This window comes from Rhamphochromis longiceps, linkage group LG4, assembly GCF_057381845.1.
Source record: "Rhamphochromis longiceps isolate RC_006_pf linkage group LG4, R_longiceps_female_GT1.1, whole genome shotgun sequence".
NCBI lineage: Eukaryota > Metazoa > Chordata > Actinopteri > Cichliformes > Cichlidae > Rhamphochromis > Rhamphochromis longiceps.
Window position 1 is genome coordinate 21,654,137 of NC_140560.1, and position 27,022 is coordinate 21,681,158.

Here is a 27,022-nt window from a genome sequence, read left to right on the forward strand (position 1 = left end):
GGCACTGATAAATCTGGCTTTAACACACGAGGACAAACATTTCCGCACTTTACAGGTTCGTAGATTGAATGCAGAGGATCTCTAACAGCTTAAAGTTCTTACATTGTTTACAGCATAACTTTGAGGCTTAAAATGTAATTGATGCATTTATGATCAAGTCTTTAAAACATCACAAAACCTCAAGCAGCCTTGTTGTTAGATGCACTGCTTTTAAAAAAGATATGTCCCCACGTTTTCCACAAGCCCCGCTTATTCTGCTGACAAATAAGATGTGGCTGCTTATACCTCCTCCTCCTTTCCACCTCCTCCTCCTCCCTCCATATGCATTTGTTTTCTCTTTCGTTTTACTGAAAAGAATAAACATCTTGGAAGGGATTTTTCCATCAGCTCGTCTCTCTTTCCACCATCTGCCATTGCGAGAAACTCAGAATGCTTCAGTTCTCCGCTTCTTTTTTTTTTTTTTTGCTGGAAGAGGAGCAACTCTTTCTTGGAGTAAAGTGGGCCAGCACATTTTCTGTGAAATTCAACCCCGTTGCACACATTGGAAAATGCAGCCAATCTTCTCAGCAGTTTGTTTATCAGCGGTACACTAATGTCCCAGAATTAACATTTGTTAACGGTTTATTGATGTTGAAATGCTGCACAGAGTGAGACGCCTGACTGTCAAAACACACTGATACTAGATGGCAGAAGCAGTTTTGTCTTGGGTGTTTTCATGGGTCTACGTTAAGGCAACCAGATCTGTGTTGCAAGGAAGGAAAACTTGGCACTTACTGGCTGTAGATTAGTTGCTGGGTGGAGCAGATGATATGGATTTATTGATGTTGACATTTGGACCAGAATCTGGAGCCGGTAGGTTGAGGAGAAAGCTTTGAATGTGCATAAAGGTGTGAACAGAAGGTGTTGAAGGGAAATGTCTGGAAAGCCCAATAAAAGTCCAACAAAAAGGAAAACTGAAAGTCAAGGAAATAACAGTGAGCAAATGAAATCAACTGGGCAATGAGTGAGGACATGGCTGGAGAAGCGAACAGGTGGAGACACAAGACAAATAGACAAATGGGTGGCTAAATACTCGTGAGGACCTAAAAGGTAAACAAGGAGCAGGGCCCTATTCCAAGAAGCGTGTTCAACAAACTCATAGTTGTTAGCTCAACCTGCTTCCTGGAATAGGGCCCAGGTGAAACCAATGTGAGCGGGGAAGACAATCCCAAAGGAGGGGAAAAAGACAAAGACAGGAAGTGGCAGGGTGGAATTAACAAAAATAAAATAGGAAATTGCTAAAACAACAATCGTAAACACAAACAAAGAGGCACAGACAAGAAAACACAGGAGATGCAAATGGAAACTTTGACCAAATCCACGTAAACAGATTCACTTTGTCTCAATGTCAAACCACCACCTATCAAATTGCCTACATTCAGAGGTGATAAAGCAACCAGACACCACCCTCTGTGCAGATGTGCATGGGGGGGCCTTCTGCTGAGGGACTTGGGAAGATGCAATGGCCTCATTTGCTTTTCACGCTTTACTGGCGTGGTGAGTCTGCGTAGGTTCACTCGAATTTGCAAGTTTGCGCATTCGCTGTCTGTGAATCCTCACGAGCCAAATGCAGGTTCCTAAAGGTTTCAAAATGTGCGTGTTTATAACTGACAGAGAGCGAGAGGCTGATGCTCAGCGTGTGTGTGTTCAAGTGTTTCCAAAGCAGTGCGCATAGCTGCCGCTGTATCCACTCACCAAACTGCTTTGTGGCAGAGTGTCAGCTCAGCTCCCAAACACACACACATACCACTAACACACTCATACTACTGTCTTGTGAGCTTAATGCAAAAAGATTTAAGCTACTTAACATATGCATTTTGATGGATCATTACTAAAGTTCATATTTGGAGTCCATGAGTCAAACAGAGGCTCTGGGAAAGGATGTAGTGCAAAGCAAGCAGGCAAAATGAGCATAGAGTGTGGATACATGCAGGTCGAGGAAACTAAGATGAGCAACACTGAAGTCTGCAGAGATTAATTTCTGTCATTCACTTGCTTTCAATGTTTTCCACCTCAGGCTTCATTCATTCTGTGTCTGCGTCTCTCTTTTTTTCCACGCTCTTCCTCCTTTCCACAGAGCAGCATCCCTTCACACCCTCTAAGTCAGTCAGCTACACTTAGTCCCAAATCCCCCTTCTTTCTGCAGGAGGGATGAAGTCATGCACCGCAGGCATAGTGCAGATCCCTCCTTGCTCGCTGTGCCCTCCCCATGCCTGCCACTCAGTCAAAAAGCATATGGGCACATTGTTGTGCCAATGCCCCTCCCAGAACACCTGACTCTGTCTAGTCACGCATGGTGGGCACTGCACACACACACTTGCAGAGAGGACAGACACACCTGCTTGCGCACAAAAAACACACACACCACCATCCTTGCATGACGGGCATATCCTTGATTGTCCCCCGATGTTCCCCACTGCGAACCTCGCCACCAGCTGTGGGTAATACGCACAGTGAAGACACCCTTCAGCGTAGTGCTCCGAGACCTGACATAAACTGTGACACGTGTAGTTACTCTCTCTTTTGTTCCAGGCCCGGACTTAACTGCACAGATGACACCAACAAGCTCCGAGTTTAAGGGTTTTAATTCCCGCTGGCGAGAGCTAGGCTGAGGAATATATGCACTCTCTGGCATCATTAGGTAGTTAAGATAAAAGCGTTCACCGCGTAGCGTATGCTCAGTTCCCTGGTCCTGCATTAGCGCTGCAGTATTTACTTAATAATTTCATCCTGGGATATTGCAGCAGCAGTAGCAGCAGTTAATCTACAAAATGGGGCCTCTATGATGGCTAATTTGGTTGAAGTCAGCCCCACTCACCACCTGCGTGTGGATTAAAGGAAAAGATCGGCCTTAAAACACCGTAACAGCACTAAGAATGATCAATGGCGCTGTCACAGTTTGATGTTTCATGCATGGCCGCGCTCTTTACTGTTTTCAATGAAAATGAAGCTCTTTCTGCATGTTCTGTCTTATCTAGGGTTGCCAACCGTCCCTTAAAATACGGAATCGTCCCGTATTTCGAAACAAAAGTACACGTCCCGTATTGAGCTAATAAGGGACGCACTTTGTCCCGTAATACAGTGAGAATCAAAAGTAGTCTATAAATGTTAATGGAATTAACGCTTTGTTTGAAAACATAATTCCCAGCCCCTCTCCTGCTTTGTGACCAATGAGCTGACAGCACACTTATGACAATTCGAGTATGACAATTCAGATTATCTCATTGGTCGAGGAAAGGTCGCTTACAGAGAAAATACCGGAAGACAACAGATGACCACAACAACAAGCATGGCCAACAGGGAAACAAACGCCGACACTGCGGTGCAAGTCTCGGATGACAGTACACCTAAAGCTGGGCAGACACTGTGCGATTTTCAAACTGCACGATTGACTCGCAGGGGTTAGAAGTTGGTAGGTCACGATGCAGGTCTCACACTATACCGCCCGATGCTCTGATGCGACCTGAGTGTTCACACTGTGCCTCCATAAAATGAAGGTTATAACAGACAATCTGTCGCTCGCTCTCTCTGTCTTTCACTCACACAGACACACACACCACCACCATCAACTTTGCTAAATTGCTAATGAAAAACATGATCAGGCAGCTGTGATTGAGCAGCAATGTAAATCCAACTGTTTTCACGGTTGTTGTGGTCGTGATAATTTTGTGATGCCACATCGAAAAGGCTCGGATGAGCTTTCTAAAGTTCTACAAGTTGTGCCTCCATGGCTTGTGTCCAGATCACACGCTGCACAGCTGTGCTGCTCCGTCTTTTTCACCGACGTTTACGTGTTTGCGCGTGCGCAGTGTGAGCGGCTGCGGTGACACCCTCACGAGCGATTGATGATCGGGAGCTGGTCGTGAGGTGTTAATCGCTTCTCGTTACCCCACGTATACTACACGACGCACGATGAAGGCCAAAATCGGTCTGATCACCAAATCCGTCGCACGACTCAGAAATCGTCTCAAAATGGGCCAAAAATCGCACAGTGTGAGCCCAGCATTAGAGCAGCAATGTTTGTTCGCTCAGAGAAAGAAAAATAGGCTGCAAAAGCACAGGGAGGAATGGGAAAAGGAAAACACCTGGCTGGAAAAAGTTAATATGGGCATGTGCAGTGAATATCAGCGCTATGTGGCCAGAAGTGTGATAATATAACTTATTTTGTGTAATAAACATCTGTAAGGATAGATGATTACAACAAATAGATGACTAATACATAAAAGTAATACATAGATGAATAATGATGATGAGTTATGATGCGTAATCATGGGAACAAGCGGGTTTACAAACAGGAGCAGCTGATTAGCATTAGAAAAGCTGAAATAATACCTCAACTGAAGCCAATTGTACTAAATGCACTATATGTGCACAGTTACAAGAATATTTTTCTTTCTATTGTTTTCTATTAATTTATATAATTTTAAGTTAAGCAGGACAGAGTTCTTTTAAAGAAAGATTTACTTATATTCTCAAAAGTTAAGCATGACAGGCTTCTGTTTAAGAAGGAGACCTGTTTTACTGTGTTAATGTTGTCATTTTGAGCTAAAAATAAATGGCTAAATGATCATTTGTTTCCCATGTGTTCATATCACAAAGAATATGCATCTGCTTAAATCAACTTCAAGTCAAATGGTTAAAAAAATAATTTCACACACAAAAAAAGAGCTACCACACTGGGAAGCATAGCTGGACTGGCCATCGGGCATACCGGGCATTTGCCCGGTGGGCCGCTGGCGATTTTTTGTTTTTATGGGCCGATGGATTTTTTTTATTTATTTTATTTTTTTTTTAGGAAGGGTATATATAATGAAAGGTGTTGGATTGGCCAATTGGTCATGATCGACTCTGGGCTGGACCAATTACAGCCGAGGAGGCTGGATGCACCCGCCCCCTTGTTTAGCAATCACGTGATTTTCGCGCATTGCATGCCGGGAACTCGTGGCAAAACAATCCAAGTACCGCATCAAATGCAAACATTTGCAGCACCGCAAAACGTTCATTCTCCGGTTCCAATACCTTCTTTTTTTTCTTTGCCGCACAAAAAAGGAATGTACAAAACAAAAGGAGAACAATGCCGATCCGTACAAAGACAGACTCGACGAAAAGACAAAGAAAAGATACGAGGAAAAAATCAAAGGAGTGAAAGAGTGGACAAAAGACGTCAGCGTGCTGCCCAACTTTCACCACGCTCAGATTTATAATTATACGCTTCTTGGAGTGAGTGCATACACTCATGAAGTTTAGTAACTTCAGGTCACTGCAACAAGCCCAGGTACAGTTTACCGACGGACAGGACCTTGAAACGCACCGTGTAGAACGAAAGACTATTGTACATATCATAAGTTTACCAGTCTCACAAATCGTCTTCATAAATACACATTCATTAACAGTTTATTAATAGGACCTTTGAGCTCAACGGTAATTAATTAGTAGTGGAAATAATTTCTGGTAGTGTAACAGTGTTTATGTGGTATTATTCCACTTGCCACAAATATCAGTGTAATGGGGAAACAGCGCCCCCCCTCTCGGTGTGGCTGGCTGCAGTAATCGCTGCCAGTCTGCCGTAGCCATACGAGAGGTGAGTTGTATTGTTCCGCACACAATATAGCTAAGTAGTACAGACACATAAAACATGTTTGATTAGCTGACGAGCACCGAGTGTAATAAGTGCTTAGTGGACACATGTCCAACACCAGTTTTATGTACTTTTCATTTGTTTATTAATGTGTGAAACTGCATGCTAAAGCGGAATGCTAATGGGATGTTCTGCCGTAGTGTGCTGTGCGGAGTGGTGTGTGGCGAGCCTGTGCACTGATAATACACCGTGGCAACGATCGATCAGAGACTCCTTGTCTTTTTAAAAACACTACACAACGCAGAGTCGAGGAGTCTGGGCCGAACTGTTGCAGCGGGATGAAGCAGAAACCGGTTACAGTAGCATTACAGAAATGTAGCAGTGACAATAATATTGTATGTTGTAATCGCAATGGACAATTAGTGATACAAAACAACTGTTTTATCTTGTGAATAAAAGTATATGGTTTTGTCAGTGTACCATGGTTATAACAGAAGCGAAACGCAATATTGTGTCAGGACAATTCACTATTTATGCACAATAAACAAAGGAGCATAGCGCGACAATTTCTGTTCAGCGCCAGACTTGCTTGTAACCTATATCACCAATTATGTTAAGAAAAATGACGCATTAACTACTACAAAACTCTGACCTTTGTGGGAATGCTTGGAGCAGACTAACATGTGAGCTGGAGTGTTCTGAGATGTTATATTTGGTATATCCAGACCATCCGTCAGCTCTTACTTCGGAAACATGGCTTAAAAATTTTCACTTCAACGACGTAATCCGATAAAAAAAAAACGATCTCTTTACCCATCGGCTTCCCGTGGCTGTCATGCGACCGGCTATTGCAGTTAATAATACAACAGCTTCTTGCCATTTTTTGGGTTTCTTTTTATCGCTGTGTGACTGAGTTCAATTGAAAGCCTGCGTGCGCTAGTACCTCTTGCCACAAGTTCCCAGAATCCTTTGCGGTTTTATCCCTGAATGACGTCACATTTCAATCTTTATCCTGGTGGGCCGGTCTCTAGTCAAAATGCCCGGGCCGATTTTTTGTCCCAGTCCAGCCTTGCTGGGAAGGGTGAAGACAACTGGGTTGCCCGGCCCTGGCCACGAGGTGTCCCTTATTTATTTTTCAGGGAGTTGGCAACCCTAGTCTTATCGCTTTAGCATTCTAAATTGGTTAGCGTTGCATATTTTTTAGCACATGTTCTACCTGACCGTCATGGTTCTTAGCTTATGAGGCATTCTTGGAAATACATCTACAGAGCAAATTAGAAAGCACGCGAGACGTCAACCTCGCCAGTCATTAGTGAGTCATGTCTTCATTTCTCTGTCCTCTGTGACCTCAACTGTTGCTGCCGCTGTCCAGGCAGGCTGTATAGCTGCTGCTGCTGATAAGCGTATGTGAACTGTAAATGTGGCACGTTGGAGCTGTTTTAGGATTTCATGTCAGTATTTTTTGCTTGCCAGCGGATCAGTGATGCCATCCACAGAAAGACGGGCGCGCACATATATATGCACACACAGACTCTTGTGCATGCATACAAACACAAGCTGAGAGTCAGGCTTGGAAAAGAGGCAGGTAGGAAAATGGTGGTAATTATCGTTAGTTCTTTGTGATTAACCAAGTGACACACACATACACACGCACGCACTGCTGTGCTGCCCTCTGCTGTGTGGCACAAAATGGCGGTGTGTGTGTGTGTCCTAGCAGAGGCTGCGTCTGTAAGAGAGAGATGGGAATGAGGCCAGGCAGAGGAGAATGCGAAGACTTGGCTCGCAACAACTTTGTGTGGCTGTGTGAGTGTGTGTGTGTGTGTGAGATAACATTCAGGTGTGAGAGGGAACATTAACTAGCTCAGAGAGAGAGGTCCCAGCTGACTGCTCCATTTACAGCCCTGGTGTCACGCACACACACACACATACACACATAAACAGCACAGGCATAGATGTGTGCTCATATAAATACACAAAATCTGATGACAGAGGCGATACAGGAGACAGAATCAGGGGGAGTGTAAGAGTTTTTTTCTCCTACAGGTAGTGTGACCTTCACTCCAACTCTCCTTGCCTTCATCTGTCCATCCCTCCCTCTCTCCACGTAGCCCCGTAATTCAGCGCTCAGTTGCGTGGCAGGTAATTTGTGCGCTATTGGAGATTAAAGTTTAATTAGTGAGCGAGGAGTCATTTGGGTCTAACTTGAGTGGAATAAGACAGCAGTGTGTGCGCGCGCATGTGTGTGTGTGTCTGTGTGTCCCTCCTCATTCGCTCACCCTAACACTTCAAGGCTCATCACCAAGAGAGAAAGCGTGAGTGGGAGTAGAGGATCCAATTCCTCCTTTCATCAACGAAGAACAAAGGAAGGAGTCTTCCCCTCTTCTCTTCATCTCCTCTTCCTCCTCCTCGTCTTCCTTTCTCTCTCTCTTTTCCTCCCTCCCCACTCCCATGCTCAGTTGGCAGAGTTCCACAGCCATATTCACACTTCCCTGGTCCCTGGCGAGACACTCTCGCACACACATCACCTCTACTGCCACCATCACACTGCGCCAAGGAAGGGAACGAGAAAGACGAGGGCCCAACTTTGTCTCTCTCCATCTATCTCCGAGAAATGACCGATAGATCTGTCACCTGGAGTGAGAGGCGTATCACCTGAGACGTCGTGGCCAGATCACTTCTTTTCTTTTCTTTTCCAGCCTCTCTCTCTTTTCCCATCATTCAGTCTGCCATAGTCTGCTGCTGGTCTCTCCCTCAATATGTTTTCCCATCCTGCAATCTGTTTTTGTCTGTCTCTCTCCCCCACAAAGTGCTTAAACTTTGTCATCTGTCTCTCTGTTTTGCTCTTTACTATTCCTGGCCCTAATCATATGGGCAGCGAAGATGCCATATGGTCACAGACTAACATGGATGCACGTGCGCGCCGCACACTCGGGTGTCTTAAGAGCTCTCTTTGCTAATGACGCAGGAGTCTGCCTCCTTGTACCGCTGTTATTCCACTATCCTAACGCAAATCAATAGGCAGCACGGCCCCGCGATAACAATCTCTCCTCCCTGCGTCTCTCCATCCCCCTCGTCACTCCACCCGTGCCCTCCTCCCTCACATCCTCCCTCACATCTGCCTTGATCTTGCAGCTTCAATCTATCTCTCCCTCCCACTCTTCCTCTCCCTTGTCTCTATGCCCTCAGTCTCACATCCTCTTCCCTCACCACTCCACTTCCTTCTTTACATCGCTCCTTCTGATTCTTCGCCATGCGCACCTTTTCCTCTCTCCCACTTTCACACTGTGTCGCTTCTCCTCAACTCTGCGCCTCCATTCACATCACCCCACTTTACCCCCTTCACGCCACACAGCTGTCTTTTTACTTCCCCCTCTTATACTCTCGTATCATATTCCCCCTTCTTTCACTGCCTTGCTCTCATTTTCCTCACCTTTCCCCCTGCTGCTCTTCCATTTCTTCCAATATCTCCTCATTTGTGCTTTGCTCTCCCATATATTTGGGCTGCAGTGCTTCCCTCATCTCACTCTCTCTCTCTCTCTCTCTCTAACGATCCCTTCTCCTCTACCTCAATGCTTCTTCTTTTCTCTGCCCTATTGGATCAAACTCTTCTCCTTGCTCTCTGCTTTGTATCCTCCTCTCATTTCACGTATCTGCAATCGCTTTATCGGTGGCTATCCTGCTTTTAGTGTCGGGCTGTCTGTGTCTGCAGATGGAGGGAAGTATTCCCCAGTCTGGCTCTCAGGTAACAGCTGAGAGAAGGGGAAAGCAGAAGGAAAAGGAGAGCCGGGAAACTTGAAGATGAGAGTAGATATAGATAGATATAGACAAACACACAGTCACATGCATGCACGCACATCTAGAACCCCTAGAAAGCCTGTGTCAGCCTTTAATTTCCTATTGAGCAGGCAGAGGGAGAGATGTGAGACAAAGATACTCTCTGAAAGCAACAAAACCTGGTTCATATGAGGTGGTTTGTCCCCTGTCACCAGCACTGTATTAGGTGAAGATGGAGCAGTAGATGTGACAAACCTCACCGATAAATTAAGCTTGCAAAGCAATAACGCAGCTTATTGATCATATTAAGGCAGTTCAAAGCCCTCAGTGTCACATAAATTCACTGACATTTTTTAATTGGAGCAAAATGAGAACCTCTTCTTTTTCAACCTTTCTTCAGTAACAAACTAATCTGGTAGTATTTGTCAGTACAAGCACAGAAACAGATATTACTAATGAAAATTGCACATACCTAATTAGGCTCATTTTAAGCACAATTTGCCAAAATGAGATACAAACAGATGCATAACCTGAAGCTAAACAGGAAGGTAGACTGGCTTGCACAGCATAATATTGGTGGTTCACATCCCCCAAGTCATTATGAGGATTAAATCCTGATTTTAAGCCTGCTTGTATGGCATTTCTTCTGAAATTATGAATGCAGGAACGAGTCAAAGAATTGGCTCACCACTGAAAGCTCTCAAATATCATCCCCACATCACTCAAAAATAAAAACGAGTTACTGCTTAATACTTTGTATAAAATCGAGGCGACTGCACACAAAAAGACACTCACTCCTCTGCACTCAGTAACCCAAAGAGCAGTCTGCCCAAGTCTAACCTCAGACAAGGTCACGCACACACACTCACACACACACACACACACACACACAACACAGGCAGGCAAATGCACACAGACACGAAAAGCACCACCAGCAGCTGCACTGTAGCTAAAGGGCGAGAGCAGGGACAGATAGAGGACAATGGAGGACAGGGTACAACTTGGAGGTTACAGAGACAAGGAGAACAGAGAGGAAGCGTGTGCGTGTGTTTGCATGTGTGTGTGTGCTAGAGAGACAGCAGGAGTGACACAGCATCATCAATTAGATGAACCGAAGTGGCACAAAGAGGGAGCAGGTGCAAATCAGTGTGTGTGTCTGCATGTGTGAGACCAAGTGAATTTGCGTACATTTACACATGTGTGAGTGAGCGCATGTGTAAATGAGCGGAGGGACCAAAGACATGGGAGTGGAACGCATCACGAGCCCCAACCGGGATGTCACACCAGACCTGCTCCAACTCAGTTCCCTCTGCTTCAGTGGAGCACTCCACCCCATTACCTGGAAAGGACGGATGTGTGTGTGTGTGTGTGTGCGTACGTGTGTGTGTAAGTGTATGTGTGTCTGTGGCAGAAAGATGTGCTTTGATGGGCCAAACCAAAATGGGTCACTGCAAAATATGAGCCGTTTCACATCTGTTTTTCAACCTCAGAAAGCAGCACATTCGCTTGAAGCGAAGGTACGTTACCTCCCTGCGCCTGCTTTTTGGGCGAGCCGAAGTGGATTTCAGCTCTCGCATATGAGAACTTACCCAACGCGCTCGTTCTTGATTGCTTTGCTTTTGTCCTCTTCTCCCGTGTATCATCTTTCTCCTGCATTGTTTCTTTCCCCTGCTCCACAATCCTCCCTTGCTGGAGGATTCTGATGGAATACCAAGTAGCTCTGCGGCCCACTTTACAGGACCCTAACTCCCTTGTGTGTGTTGTGAGTGCGTGAGAGGGAAAGGGAGATGGAGAAAGAGAAACCTGGAGACAGAAAAGCAGAGAAGTGTGTGGGCATGGGTGAGGTTACCTGCACTATGGGAGCATGAATCCACATAGTGCTTCTTTCTCTTTATTCCTTTTATTCTGTGGCTATATCTCTCACTCAATCTGCACCCAGCAAGGTCATTTAGAGTCCACCAGACACAGACGCATATGTGCACATACACACACACACACACACACACACACTGCAGGAATATTGCAGTCAATCAAGCCTGATCATTAAGCTCTATCCCTCTTTTACACACGAATATATTCATGCTAAGCGCTTGCACATATTAGTAAAGAGTTCCGCAAGCCAACATTGACTTTCGTTTGTTGTCGCCCACCTACACACTGACAATGACTCGCTCACACAAGAGCATAAAAACACCAGGACACGGGTAACGAGCAATCAGGTTTATTTGTCCTGATTCTTGTCACAGGGCCTCGTATCCAAGACAACCTTTGCACCAAAAACGCACAGCCTACAAATGCGTGCTTGATGGCATGTGTGTGAATGTCGCCCTCTTTCGCTCATCCCTCTCTCCTTCTCCACTTGGACTCGTCTCATCACTCCGTTACCATGTCAACAAAGCCAGGTTTAGTCCTTCAAAGGGCAACGCACGGCAGCTGCCCAACGGAGGTGACCACGCTGAAAGACAGAGCGAAAGAAAAGATAGATGATAGGAAAAAGAGATAAAGGAGAGTTGTGCAGAGGAGCAGGAAAAGGGAGGGTTCGATGATTTTTGGGTCAAGGCTATAAAAAAAGAAGAAGATATTAAAAGAAATAGGTGTCCAGGACTTATCCTTTCACAGCCTGCATGCTCATTTTCAGCCTATTGTTCAGCAGGGAAGTGAAGCAGTTTATTAATAATGAACAAAGTGATATAAGAAGAAGTAGCAAAGTCAAATCGGAGTTGATTTGCGAAAGAGCTCACAGAGCTGACTAAATGCTGCTGATTTGAGTCTGAATCGTGTCGAATTGTTTTTCCTCTCTGTGAGGGATAAAACAATCAATATGTAGTTATCAAAGATTCAGTGCAGAACAAGGAAATCTCTGCACAACTTGTCAAAGTATCACGTACAAACTGGGAGCCCTCTACTTTTCCAGGATGCGATTAAAAGCGAAAGGCCGTCAGGTTATGGCTGCAAATAGAAAATAAATGAAAACCCTGTAAAGATATCAGTGCACATGTGCCTATGGCGCGTGAATAAGGAGAAATGTCGGCGTCATAGTCTTTAATATCTGATCACATAATATTGTATTGTTTTTATTGAAAAAAATGCACAAAACTAACATGTGACTAATCTGTGTCTGAGTGTCCTGATTTTCACTGCTGTGTACGCACTCACAAGGATTACCTGTGTGATTGCCTCATGCCACTCAAGGTTTTCACTTCTCTGATTGGCTCTGTGGTTACTATGGTGACTGCAATCCCTATTGTTGTTGTTTATGGCCTAACACGTCCCACTGTTTAGTTGTTCCTGTCGAAAAGGTCATTGGCAATCACCAGCTTTTCGGCCAAATAAGGGAAATAGATTGACACAGATGCACATTTGGGCACCGTCCAACTGCTAATGAGTAGAACGTCTTTGTTTTCATGCCACAGACAGAGAGACAGAGGAAGAGAGAAAGAATGATATTTTATAGGCTGGTGGGATAACCTCTGCACTCTGCCTTAAGAGCCAGATAGGGATTCTGAGCCTAAACCTCCCAGTAGATTGCTGTGGTGGCTGATGCATTTCTCTCTCGCTTGCAGACAGACACATCTGCCTCGCTTTGTCTCTCTGACCTTTATTTATTCTTTCCCGCTGAACCTGCAGACATTTGTGTCTAGAGTCATGTCTGCGAATGCCGATGAGTCATCCCCAAACCCCAGAGACAAGACGACATCTCGCACACGCATGAACTCCAATTACATCAAATGTAGACCTCAGATTAGCTGGATTCCTACGTGGAATCAAAGTCATCTCCAAGATCAACCTAAACAAGACTCACATTTAGATGATATGGAGGCATTTCAGCCTTAAAATGTTGCTGGATATGAAATTGGTTAAACAGGGAATTTGGTGACAGACTAGTTAGGCAGAGCAGTCCAAGATGGGAAGAGCAGTTCCTGATCAGTCTGATACGTTTTCACAAGAACACTTAGATGACATCTAACAGTTTTTCTTTATTTAAATGATCTGTATTTCCATTTTTTTGACATAAAATGCCACAAAATTTCTGGATCTACATCTGGATCTGAACCAACCGTCAAATTTAATCACGTAAGTTTTGGTCAAACCAGATCCCTGGTAAAATTTCCATGCAAATTTTACTGTAATTTTTAAGTGATTCAATTTTAGGTTGTTTTTGTAAAAATACACAAGAAAAATTAACTATTCATTCATTTTCTTCTAATTATCATTGAACTTCATTGAACTTCTTCAATAGTAGCAGAGGCAAGCGTAACCTCGTATGTCTACATTTGGCTGCTTTCGAACACTTACATGTAGCACACGGTGAACGCTGCATTCATACATGTGTAAAACATGAATTTCAATAGGGTGGCGTTACACTTGCGGGAAATGATGACTCCAACATGTGCAACGACTTCTCAGTAGGTGCCACTCTGCCACAATTCGTCCTACAGCACATGTAATACTAGATTTTTCTACAGTGAATACTCCAGTTTCAATAAAGACCAAAAAAATGCCATAACACATGAAAGAACCACATCTGTAAAAAAAAAACCACAAATCTGCCTCTGTTGGCTGTGTTATCTCTGGCTCCCCCTCCTGGCTGAAACTTAAATTTGGGTTTGACGTGAACATAAACTCTACACTGTCAATTAGGAGCTTTCGCCTTGTTTCCTCTAAATCGGCCCTTCAAGTTAGTCTCAAACAGGCCTCAACCACTATCTATCCATCAGTCTGCCCGTCTGTCTATAAGTGTCAGTTGCAGGTCTCCGCCCCCTTCTATGTCTCCTCCAATAATCTATGTGACTGGCTGCGGGTGAACCCCTGTGACCTCCAGCTGTGTGTCATGACAGTGGGCCACAGACAAATGTCAGAGCAGATATTGGCTTCTTCCATCTTCTAAGCGTCTCCTTTGGGAAGGAACCCACCCACACTGTCTGGGCAGACACTGCGCAGGAGAGGAGGAGAGAGGCAGAGAAGCTGTCACTCAGACTGACCACCTGTCCAGTGTGTTGAACCTGAGGTGATGGAGTTAAAGGGCAGAGCATCCACAGAGAGAGGGGGAGGGCACGCACAGGAAATCTGAAGAGGCCAAGTGATAGTTTGAGGCATCCGAACGCTCTGCGTCGTACTGAAGTGTGTGTAATTAGGGAGGGGATTGCGGCGTACTGATTGGGAGCAGCAGCCGAGTGGTTTTGCTGTGTTATTTTGGAGCGTGCTGTGTTAAGCAGGGTGTTAAAGGCAGATGTGTTAGACGTGTGTGTGTGTGTGTGTGTGTGTGTGTGTGTGTGTGTGTGTGTGTGTGTGTGTGTGTGTGTGTGTGTATAGTGCAGTGAAGAGAGCAAGGGGGTGCAGGGAGCATGGCATGTTTGGGTTATTTTCAAATGCGTTGTCAGGTTGTCGAGGAGCATGTGAGCCGAGCTTTGGCGTGCGTGGTGCTAGGTTGCGTTGTGATGATTCCGGTGGTGGTGGTGAAGTGTGACTTTTTGTGAATATCTGTGATGAGATGCGTGTATATGTTTGTCTGCGTGTGTGTGTGTGTGTGTGTGTGTGTGTGTGTGTGTGTGTGTGTGTGTGTGTGTGTGCGTTTCCTCCCAGGCCGCTCCACCTCCCGAGCAAACTGCCTCTGCATGCATAATTAACTGAGATGACTGGGGAGGTAAACACACAGGGAGACGTCCCATCCCTCCACTCTTTATGCCGCCATTTTTTTTGTATGCGTGTGTGTGTGTGCCTGTGTGTGTTTGTTTGTGTCAGACAGACAGAGTGCAAGGAAAAGATTTGAAGCAGAAGTGCTTCAGAGTCACAGTTGATGGAACGAGAGAGAGAGAGCTGTCTGTATCTCCCTTTGTGTGTTTGTGTGTGTGTGTAAGTGTGTATGTGTGTGCGTGCGTGCAATAGAGAAAGGAGATAAATCCCATCTCAAGCTGCCTCTGAAGATGATGCGATGAAAGCGAGGGAGAGAGAGGATAAAAAACGAATGAAGGCTGTAACCAGTCACAGCTCTGCACATTATGAACCATCCAGCGGAAAAATCCGATTCAGCCATCTCTCCCTCCCTCTCGCTCTTTCCCTTCTGTCTTTCCATCCTGAATGTGTTTTATTTGGAGACCGACGCATTCTAATACTCGAGATGGGACACTCCTGCTGTGTACGTCCTTTTAATGCATATGGAAAGTCATACACAAGGTGACTTCATGGTTTACAAATCTACAGTAACACACTAAAAAAAAAGAGAAGGCCTTGAGGGAAGCTTTCTCGATAAGAAGTGGAGAAGTGCTCCGCGGTAATCAATCACTTGTAGCAGCTCATGTTTGTGTGTGAAGCTGAAGCATTTGGCTAATTATGGACCTGCATAGTAAGTTTCCACACATCTACAATTTTGCATGCATTGGACCCCGGTGTGTGTGTGCGTGTGTGTGTGTGTGTGTGTGCGTGTGTGTGTGTGTGTGTGTGTGTGTGTGTGTGTGTGTGTGTGTGATGTTTGCTGGAGCTCATATTTCCCAGGAGCCCAGGTTGTAAAGCCCACTCAGTCAATCATCGCTCCTCCTCTGTCCTCTGCATCCTCATCTTCCTCATCCTCAAACTTATCATTCTATCACTCTTTTCCTGCTTTTGCATCCCCCACACTCAATTCCCCCTCCCACACCCCGATTTTGCTCGGTCTCGTTGTCTTTCCCCTCTTGCTGCCATTCTCCTCTCTATTCAATGCGCGTGAGAGAAAAACAAAGAGAGAGAAAGAGAGAAAAGGAGAAGAAAGAAGGGAGAGATGATGGAATAATGGAGGAGATGAGCACCTTCCCAGCACAGATAACATTGTGTTGAGAACCGCAAGAAGACAGTCTATTTAATAAGAAGGAAGGACAGCGGGCAGTACGTGTGTTTGCTTCACCTTCATCCTCCTTTCTCTGCGCTCAAGCACCAGCAAAATCAATGTTAGCACTACCTCACTAAACAGACGCAGGTGGACTGATAGACAGCTAAACCAGGAAGATTTGGTGATCTCAGCATGCATCCTTCATTCGCTCTCCTCTCTGACCCCTACCGAGGCTGTGGCATAGCGCAACCATAAATGCAGCAGTCGGCCAACTCCACAGTGCCAGGGTTCTCTGTGGAAGATGGCTATGAAAGGAGGAGGCGCAGCACAGAGGTGGAGGAGAGACGTGCCTGGAATGTAGACACTGGCATATGCACGAGTGCATTTGGGTACAAGAGAAAAGACTGATGGAGGTGAAGTAAATTGATTGGGGAAGGCATTCCTTTGGTTTATTTGCTTCTTAGTGTGAGAGAGAGACATACACATACACACATTTGGTTAAAAGTCCAATTAATCCTTATTGAGAGTGGACTGTTGAGGAGACGAATAGAGACAGACAGACTCAAATGCAGTGTGTTTGAGGCCATCTTATTCACTGTGCTTGGTAGGCTTGGTCCTTGTCCTCTACAAGCATGTTATATAGGTCATTGTGTAAACAAGTGTCCTACTCACACACAAACACACATACACACCACCTCAACGGGAATCTGTATCTGTGTGCATTTGTGTTTGTGTATAATTAAGCAGTACCAACATCTGTACACCTACACTGTACAGCACAAACCTACGCCAATAAAATCACTCACAAACGTGCAAGAATGTACGCAACATTCGCACACAGCTTTCTCCTATCACACACGCACACACTCCGTGTTTCTGTGATGAATAATGCTACTGTGCATCTGGTGGGATGCACCACTGTCCCCGGGGTGGGTAGAATGCAGGGATATTGTGCTGAAGCTCCCCAACAAACACACATATACACTCAAACACATACACACACATTCACAGAGGCTCAGTGTTCTGTCTCCAGGTGACGCTTTTCCTTTTTTAGATCAAGAGCAAGAACACTTTCCACCCCTCCTTCCTCTTTTATATGAATGTAGGAAAGCACCTCCCCTCCTCAAAAAAAACAAAACCACAAAACAATCACCCTCCTGCACCTCTCCATCACATGCACACATACACACATTACAGGCAAACATCCCCTCATTCGCTCAGATATACCATACATAAACACTATAAAACCCCTTCTGGTGTACTGAGAGCATGCACACCAACACAGAGTGTAGCACTTCCTGCTTCCCCTTGGAGAAAATTGGAGTTTGCATCTGTGCGAGAGAAAGCAGGGAGAGGAGAGGCGGGGAGAAAAAGAGGGCTTGGATGTACCTTTCATGAAATGCTGCATCAAAAACAAGCCAGAAAATATTGCTTCACAATGCTTGTTTATGTAAGAAACTGTAGTTTCTGGAAGAGCTTGAGGAAAATAAGGAGAACAAGAAGTTTGTGGATCGTGTTTTGAGACCTGAAACGGTTACAAATAATCTCCTAAAAACGTTAAACACACATCATTGTTATTATCCCGCCTACCTGCAGTCTGTGAACATGTGCCTGGCTTCGCTTATGCACGCCTGCATCTTCACCCACACCCGTACAAACATTATTTATTTATATGATAAATAAATAGCTGATTTCAAAAGTTCAGTGCGACACCTTTCATCGTGAAAAGACTGAAAAAAAGATCCAGGAGACACACAGATATATGCACATTTCTTCACGTATGAACAACAGTTAGCAGCTGGTAGTATTCTAAGAAATCTACAACACAGTTATTGTTGTGTAATCATCAGTGATGGGAATAACGGCATTACAAATAACGGCGTTTCTTTTTTCAGTAATGAGTAATCTAACTAATTACTATTCCTATCGTTACAACGCCGTTACTGTTACTAACAAGAAAATGCGGTCCGTTACTATTTTTCAACAAACAGACAGCTGAAGCTGTGTTCAGCTTACCGCACCTTATATATATATATATATATATATATATATATATGCACGGAAGTAGCTGTACAGCTTTAAGCAGCTGCGCACGCTCCCGCGGACCAATCACTTTCTGGTAGACAAATCACTTTTGGCCCCACTTTTGGCTAGGGGGGAAACAATCGCATGAGTGCTGCTGTTTGACTGAGGACGAATATAGTAGTCGTGGTAAGCCAATAACATGACCACTTCAAGATGACAAAGCAACAAGGTGATATATATCAGTTTTTAAATTGTGTTGATAGGCCACGTAAAACCAGAGTCATGATAAACAATATACGCGCGTTTTTTCCTCAATATTGTCATCATGTTTGCTGTCTAAGGACAGCGCTAGCAAGCACTCTCTGCTTATGACCAAAAAATAAAACAAAACAAAACAAAAAAACGCCCGTTCTGTTAAGTGACGGCTGTGTGCAGACAGGAATAGGACCCAAGGTGCAGACTCCAGAGACAAACTTAAACCGAAACAGCTTTAATGCTGAACTCAAATATAACATAACTAACGAGACAAAGGAAGCAAAACCAGACACATTAACATGAGACATGGACTTTCAAAGTAAAACAGGAAACATAACAGAGACTGAAAAAAAGACACAGACTCACATGCAGTCACTACAACAGAGGGAACAGAGACGTGGGACCAGGGCAGACAGGGGAGACAGCAACTAAGGATTACACAGACAGAAAACCAGAACACTAAAACTCTAACCAAACCCCACCCAGAGAACCTTAACTAAGAATAATCCTAAAACCCGTAAAGCAAAGCTAGAATATAATGAAATAACAAAATCAAAGAACCAAAAACACAAAACACTGGGTCAACGACCAAGGGACCCTAACACGTTCGTGTTGGTGGAAAAATGCACCATGTCGACCAATCAAAAAATGATATGGCGACATGACATTTGGTTGTTTAGGGAAGAGGGGGAAGTTTTAGGAGTGACGGCGAGAGAGAGAGAGAGAGAGAGAGAGAGCGAGAAAGAACAGAAAAAGAGAGAGAGCAAGTTTTGAGATGTGAGAGATTTGTGACGTTCAGCATGTTTGGAGTGTGTAGTTCATGTGTTGTCTTGTGTAGTTAGTGTGTAGTGTTGTGGATAGTTTTGTGTTGTGTGTCAGAACAATGAGGTGACTGTTGTCTCCAGGTAGAAAACAGGAGTGATGCACCTGCTGCTGTCAGACCTGCAGGTATCAGGCTGTGATGTTCTCCTTTATAGTGGACAGAATTTTTTTTTTTTTTTTGGAGTGGCACAAATAATTTGTGTGGCATCTTATAAAATGCAGAACAGCTGATTGTTCTGTAAATAGTTTGAAATGGTTATAAAAAAAAGAGTGAAAGGTAAATGGCTGCAAATAACTTGCTGTGTGCAAAACTTGTGCATATGATTTTAAAATTCACAATTTATATTTGCATTTAAGGTTATGAAATATGATTCAATGAACATGTTTGTGGTTGTTTCAGTGAAAATATCACTTTTTTTTATCGGATTTGATGTTTTTGTCTGATTTTAGATCAGTTGTGTTAATACAGTATATCAAAATGAAAACATAACTGTAAATTCAGACACGTGAGGTTGTGCTGAAAAGAATGATACCAAACAAGGCAAAGTAAATAGTTGTTAAAGGTTAAATGTCGAGGTAAAATCAAAAGTGGTTAAAATGGCCAATTATACCCTGGACCCCAGAGGCAAGTAACGCAATAGTTACTTTTCAACGAATTAATTACTTTTAGAATCTGGTAACTCAGTTACTAACTCAGTTACTTTTTTGAAGAAGTAACTATAATTATTTACTTTTTCAAAATAACTTGCCCAACACTGGTAATCATGTTATGATGATGAAGTGAATATATTAAAGGAGTGAACGGTGCATGTACCTGTGTCTGTGTGTCTGAATGTTTGTGAGCCGGAGTACAAAAACTGTCATCATTAGTTTCTCATAGAAAGGGAGAACTTTCCTTTGACTCCAGGTGAAAGTAAAAATAGATTTAGACACTGAATATCAAAGGAGAAGATGCAGAATAGCTGAACTCCAAGCTCAGCAGCACTAACCCTCATCATTTCTTCTTTTTCTCACTTTTCCCTCTCTCCCTGCCTCCAGAACCCCCAACCCCCCCTTTCCCCTTTCCCGTCTCACCTCACCTCCCTGCTCTGGCTACAGACGGAGAACGTTATGCAGTCCTTCCGTGAGCGCAGCGGTGGTTACCACAGCAACCAACCCTGCTACCAGCAGGAGCCCCATGAATTATCCCGCCTGGAGACCTACCGGCAACACCCGCATCATCCCCATCCACAACACCCGCACCCAGGACCTGGTCCACATCCAGGCCCAGGCCCGGGGCACACCAGGTCAGGCTACGAGGCACATTCCTTGGCAAACCCGACAAGCATGCCGACAACTGGAGGACCAGGAATTGGAGGCGGACCTAAGGACTGTTACAGCCAGCAAGCCTACGCTGGTTACCCAGGAAATGGCGGAGGAAATGGGAGTGGAAATGGGGGCTCAGCACCCTCACAAGCAAAGAAATCATTCAGAGGAAGCAAAGTGCCCCCACCTAATCCCAGTCAGCACCTGCAGGGTCCCGGGGGCTACAGTAATCACATGGGCCCAGGAACTTATTCAGCCCAATATATGAGCGAGGGCCACCTCCAGCAGAAGTGGGAGGACCCAGCGCAGTTAGCACAGTATGAGCAGGAAATGGTTGGACGTTTGGAGTCTAGTGGTACTCCTGCACCTAGTTCCTCCCAGTACATGGAGCAGAATATGCTGGGCCACTCCCAGACCCAGTGCCACCAGCCCTCTACCCCTGTCTATACTAGCCCCCACCACCAGCCCCATCCTCCCAACCCTTCCCCTTCACCTCTCATGTATCCCCAGAGTCACCTACACTACCCGCAGCACTCACCCTCTCCATCTACATACATGGAAAAGTGCAGCCCTATGCCCCACTGTTACAAAGGGTACAACTTGCCTCCAGGTTCTCAGTATGGCAGACAAATGAGCAGCCATGGCAATCTGAAGCAGGGGGCCTACAGGTCGAGCCAAAACAGTTACGGATATCAGCAGCCTCCCTCAAGAGGTTACGAGCAGCAGCCCATGACCAACCCCCAGGAACCCCATCCAAAATACCAACACTATAGCCAAGCCCAACAAAACTACTGTCTCTCAGAGTTGCCTGTCAGGTCCCCAGAACAGTATTATCAGACTTGTAGCCCCTCCTCGAGCCACTCCCCAGCCCGATCTGTGGGGCGTTCCCCTTCATACAGTTCCACCCCTTCACCGTTAATGACCAATCCAGAGTCATTCCAGTATAGCCAGCCACCTATGACCCCTGGAGCAGCCTCCTCCTCTTCATCATCTTCAGCTGGCATGCAGGAACAAGCCAGTGCCAACACTATGTTGATGCCCCCACGCTCACACCCCTCACCCAGCATACCGCACAGCTATTCCACAACACCGCAGGTCCCCACAATGAAAGAACGCTTCTCAGAGAAGCTATTGTCAAACCCCAGCTTGTGGAGTCTGAATGCTCTCACCTCTCAGGTGGAGAGCATCTCTAATAATGTACAGCAGCTCCTGCTTTCAGAGGCCGTGGTTGCAAACAAAAAAGGCAGTAAGCGCAGCAGTGGCGGGAGCAACAGCAGTGCTGGAAGTGCAGTATCATCCAAAAAGGGTGAGGAATACAAAAGTCCTCCATATCCAGACAGTGGTGGCAGTGTGGGTGGGGGACCTATACAGGATGCTTACTGTACCCCACAGCATCAACCGCTGCCCATGGAAATCCATGAGGGTGGCTACTCCAGCAGCAGCGATGAACCGCTGGACAGGGGCTACTACTACTTTGGCCAGGGCAGAAGTCCAGCCCAGGCCCATAACAACACACAGCTCAGCGTCGACACAGCCTCTTCATGCTCCATGGCATCTCCCGATGACATGTCTACCAGGTCTGGCGACTCAGGTCTGCACAACCTCACCCCTGACCCTGCTAGATGTCAATCAGGGCAGGGAGGAGATGGCATGAGCACTCCAGTGAAGAGCATTAGTGACGAGAGATCTCCAACAAGCATTACAATCCCCAGTCCCATGAAGCAAGAACAAGATTCTCCCTCTAATATGCAGCACATCAATGAGCCTGTCAAAGAGAATTTCGAAGAATCGGCCTGGACAGAGAAATCTTCTGATAAAGAAGAATTGACAACAGAGAAGACGCCTGACCACAAGAGTGAGAGAGATGTGGACACGACAAAATGTGGAAAGAAGCGAGAAAAATGGTCAGATGAAGAGAAATGTCCAGATGTTTACAGCAAAATAAACAAAGAGGGGACAGGAAAAGCCTACTGCTATGAGGAGACAGTGTACCAGACTAAATATGAACCTAATGCAGGAGACTCGGTTGAACAGTCACCGGCAGCTCTGTCTGATTCCAGCCACAAAGATCATTTTGGCCAGGAGATGAAATCAGAGACATACAAATCTGAGTCTCCAACTGCATCTGAGAGCTCAGTGAAAACATTGCCATTCATTTCCAGGGGTGACCTTGAGCAGGATCAATACTCCACAGGGAAGGAGGACAGCTCAGAAAACACGTCTCCAACTCCTCAAGTTGAGGCCTTGGAAGACCGTGTCTCAGACAAGAGAGACACAAGAGACCTGGACAATGAAGGAGAGGGTGAAGAGGAAGAGAGAGAAAAGGAGAAAACCAATGCAGAGGAACAAAAAGAAACAGAGAAACAAGAGAAATGTTCCCTTTCACCACCTCTGTCTGTAGAGGTGAGGGAGGAACTGGGGAAGGGTGGGGAATTGACCGAGTCATTGAAAGAGGAGCACATGAATAAAAGAGATGAATTAGAAAAGATGTCTGGGGATATTGGCAGCAAGACAGAAAGCCAGACTGCTGAGCTCCATTCTGACAAGGAGTTTGCAGGGGGACCTGCCCATCCAAACTCAGCAGCAGTAACGGCCGCAGCAGATGCCTCTGAAATGGAGTCAGCAATTGGTGACACTGCCCCTCAGCCTCAGTCTGCTATGCCAGTCTTCTCTGCTCTCAATGACAAGTCAACACCTCCATCTCAGGCCAGGGATCATATTGATCACAGTGATGCTAAAGTGCTGGAGCCAGACTCTCCTCAGCTACCAGGGAAGTCAATACTTCCCTCAGCCCCCTCCTGGGCAGACACTCCACCTTCCCCGAAAAAAGGTGACGAGGACATGGAACCAGGCATCAGCTGTTCCAGCGCTGTAACCCCTTTGGCCAAACCAGAACCTGTGGCTCCATCTGCTCAGCCGAGGGCATTTGGACGTAAGCATGCCAGGGGCAGAAGAAGAATCATGCATTCAGGTGTGGGAATCAGGCAACAGCTAAGCTTGGAGAGGGAGGGGGAAAAGGAAGAGGAAGGAGGCCACTCACACACACAGAAAACAAGCATGCCTCCAAGCAAAACCGAGCTATTCTCAGATCAAATGGATCTAGCCCATCAGGAATCTATTGTGAGTCAGACTCCCAAAATGCTAAGTGATGGTTTTCGTTCACGAATGTGCACACGCTCATTCAACGCACAAGATTTGCCACCTAAAGCCGAACCTCATGTAAAAAGAAAACCAGGCCCAAAGCCAGGTTCAAAGCCTGGGCCAAAACCAGGGCCAAAACCTGGTGTAAAGCCAGGGTCAAAACCAGGTGCAAAACAAGGGCCTAAACTAGCCCAAAAACCTGGCCCAAAACCAGGGCTAAAACCAGGACCAAAACAGGGACCAAAACCTCTGCCAAATGAACCAGAACTGCCACCGAAAATTGAGACTCCTATAAAACGAAAACCAGGACCCAAACCAGGTTCAAAGCCTGGACCAAAACCTGGGTCAAAACCTGGATTAAAACCAGGACCAAAACCTGGTCCAAAACCAGCTCTCAAGCCAGGTGCAAAACCAGGACCTAAGCCTGGACCCAAGTCTCCAGGCATTTTGTCCCACACTGACACTGCACCCATCAAGGCCCCAGTGGGCCGGCCCAAAGGTTCACTTGCTAAACCTAAATTGTTGCAGCAGGAAGAAACCACTCAGCCTTTCGTGGGGCCGCAAAGCAGGAGTAGGAAGAGCCTGAAATCTACAATATCACAAGTAAACCAGGGAGCAACACAAGAGGAGCAACAAGCACACCATGAGCTAAAGACGCCAGAGAACGAGAGCAAAAATATGGTTTTGAGATCCAGGAAGCCCTCCCAGGAAAAACTGTCAAAAGAAAAAGAAAAAAATATGGGTGAAGATATTCTCACAGAGACAGTCACAGAATTTAAAGCCAGCGATGTTTCTCTTAAAGAAGAAGAGCTCATAACTGTGGAGCAAATGCTCTCCCCCATTCAGACTGCAGTCACAGATAATGAAGTTACAGGAGACCCACCCACACCACACATGCCACCTGAGCAATCTGAGGAAAAGATCCCTCTTCCACTAAAACGGAAACCTACTTCAGAACTTTCTACACCATTAAAAAGAAAGAGGGGTCCAAAACCCAAACCAAAAACGTTACCGCCTCAGCCCGCCCTGGTGGAACAGGCCGTCCAAACACCTAAAGAGAAGGTCACACGTGGCCCACGAAGAAAGCGAGGGCCGCCTAAGAAAGAACCTGTGGTCACTCCCATAACCAAAGACATTCTGGCCAACACCAGTGGACCTGACATCACTAGTGACCCGCCTGTGGTGCCTCCTCAGTGCCCCACTAAAACAAAAGTTCTCCCACCACGCAAAGGCAGAGGACAGAAATATGAGGCCATGGTGCAGAAGATTACATCTCCTAGCTCAAAGAAACACCTCCCAATCCCCCAGCTAGACAGCAGTCTGACTGATGACATGACAACCAAGGCTTTGCCTGAGCGTATCTTAAAGGAAGGTGAGACGTCTATTGTGACGAACAGCACTGAGGTGATAGAGTCTCAACAAGATGGAGAGAAGCAACTTGAGGTGGGAGAGAGGAAAGTGGAGGTGACACAAGACAGAGAAAAGCAAGACATGAGTCCAGAGGCACCAACACTAGAGGGGGTGAGACAAGGGCTGGAAGAAGAGGTTGTAAATAAAAATGAAGCAACACAGGAAGATATTAAACCAGGGACAGAGCAGGATGTTCTAGCTGATAATGTCTGGAGTTCAGAGGCCGCAGTAGAAGGCAGCACTCCAGGTGAGTGGATACCGGAGGCCTCAGAAGGCGTATCTACAGCTGCCGCCAAGTCTGTGAGGACTAAAAGGAAGCGATGGGCCATGGTGGAGAGTACAGATGCCTCAGTGGTAGCCTTGGAAGCAGGGAGTCTAATAGTTACAACACCAAGACTAGCAAAGCAAAGGGCCATCAAAAACAACCATGAGATGCACCTGAAACAAAGGAGGAAGAAAAGAAAAGGCCAGTCCTCTTCAGAGGAAACAGATTTAGTTGAGGAGGCTAACACTGAAACAGACGAGCAACAGGAGAGTGTGGAGGACAAGGTCAACCCCACAGAGCCCACAGTACCTCTGCCAATCAGCACAGATGACATCATAGAAACTCCCCAGGTTACCAGTACAGACCTCATCCATAAACCTCGAAGAGGCAGAAAACCATCAGCAAGCCCAGCTAAAAGGAAAAGAAGCAAAGCCTCAACAGAGCCGATTCCTGGCAAGCCAATTAAGATCCACAAAAAGCCCGGGCCAAAACCCGGGATGAAAGATGCCATCGAGGTAATTGAGGCAGTAGTGAGGGCAGCAGGATGTGAACAGGAGGAAAAAGAGGAGAAAGAAAGACAAGAAAGGGAAAGAAGGGAAAAAGGAATCACAGAAAACGAGGAGACGTGTGTTATCGGTCCTGTAGTGACAGTATCAGAAAAACAGACCGAGACCATTTCTGTGAAGAGGATCAGGCGTAGATGGATCCATCAAAGGTCTAAACTGTCTTTCTATCCTTATGTACGGATTAACAACTCAAGAGACTTTTCTTCCTGGTGTGCCATAGTCAACAAGGCGGAGGATGCGGTCGTATTTCAGAGACGCAGAAAAAAGGGCATCCTCAGAATGAGGAATCCTTTCACAGTTGCAAAGGTAGTGCCACACACTGCTGCCATGCTGCAGGGACCCACAATAAATAAAGATCTCGTTGGGAGGTGTCTGACATGTTGCCTGTGTGGGAAACCGGCAAACTACAAAGACTTAGGTGATTTATGTGGACCTTACTACACAGAGGACGGGGTTCCACGGAAAATCTTGACGATTACACACACAGAAGCCTTCAGGGAAGAGTTGGACAAGACCAACGACGACAACAGCGGCAGCAGCGAAGAACCGGGCAACTCCTCAAAGAGTGAGACTGAGGGCACCCCAGAAACGGAAGGAAATACAGAAGCAACCGCTCAAGAGGGAAGTGTTAGCAGTAACAGCAGCAGGCATCACTGGCGTTTTCGACGGGCAGAAAGAATGGAAAGACCGGGTCGGGAAGGTGGCCTACGAAGGTTAACTCTCCGAGAGAGGTTCAAGAGGATGAAGCAGCTACAGGCCGTCAACACAGGAGCCCCCACGGGCCAAGAGGGCAATGAAAGCTTGTTCCAAAGGCTACAAATGGAGGCAGAGGCTAAGGAGCACTGGGCCCATGAAAACTGTGCCATCTGGACCAAGGGGATAATTATGGTAGCTGGAAGGCTATACGGACTGAAGGAGGCAGCCAACACCTCAGCCCAAACGGTACGACAGCAGTTATCATCAGTGAATCTTAGACCAATCTGACATGTGTTTGGATGCTAAGAAATATCTTTCAGAATTGCTGAAAACTTTTAACATTT

At 45.8% G+C, this 27,022-nt stretch overlaps 1 protein-coding gene across 1 annotated transcript in view; it reads left to right on the plus strand.

Moving 5' to 3' along the window:
• The window catches only part of rai1 (retinoic acid induced 1), a 57,135-nt gene that overhangs the window by 24,954 nt on the left and 5,159 nt on the right, over window positions 1-27,022 (plus strand). The window contains exon 2 of the mRNA XM_085403761.1: window positions 20,334-26,924. Within this exon, the coding sequence (XP_085259887.1) occupies window positions 20,406-26,924 (6,519 nt within the window). The 5' untranslated portion in view covers window positions 20,334-20,405. The remainder of the gene's footprint in view (window positions 1-20,333; window positions 26,925-27,022) is intronic.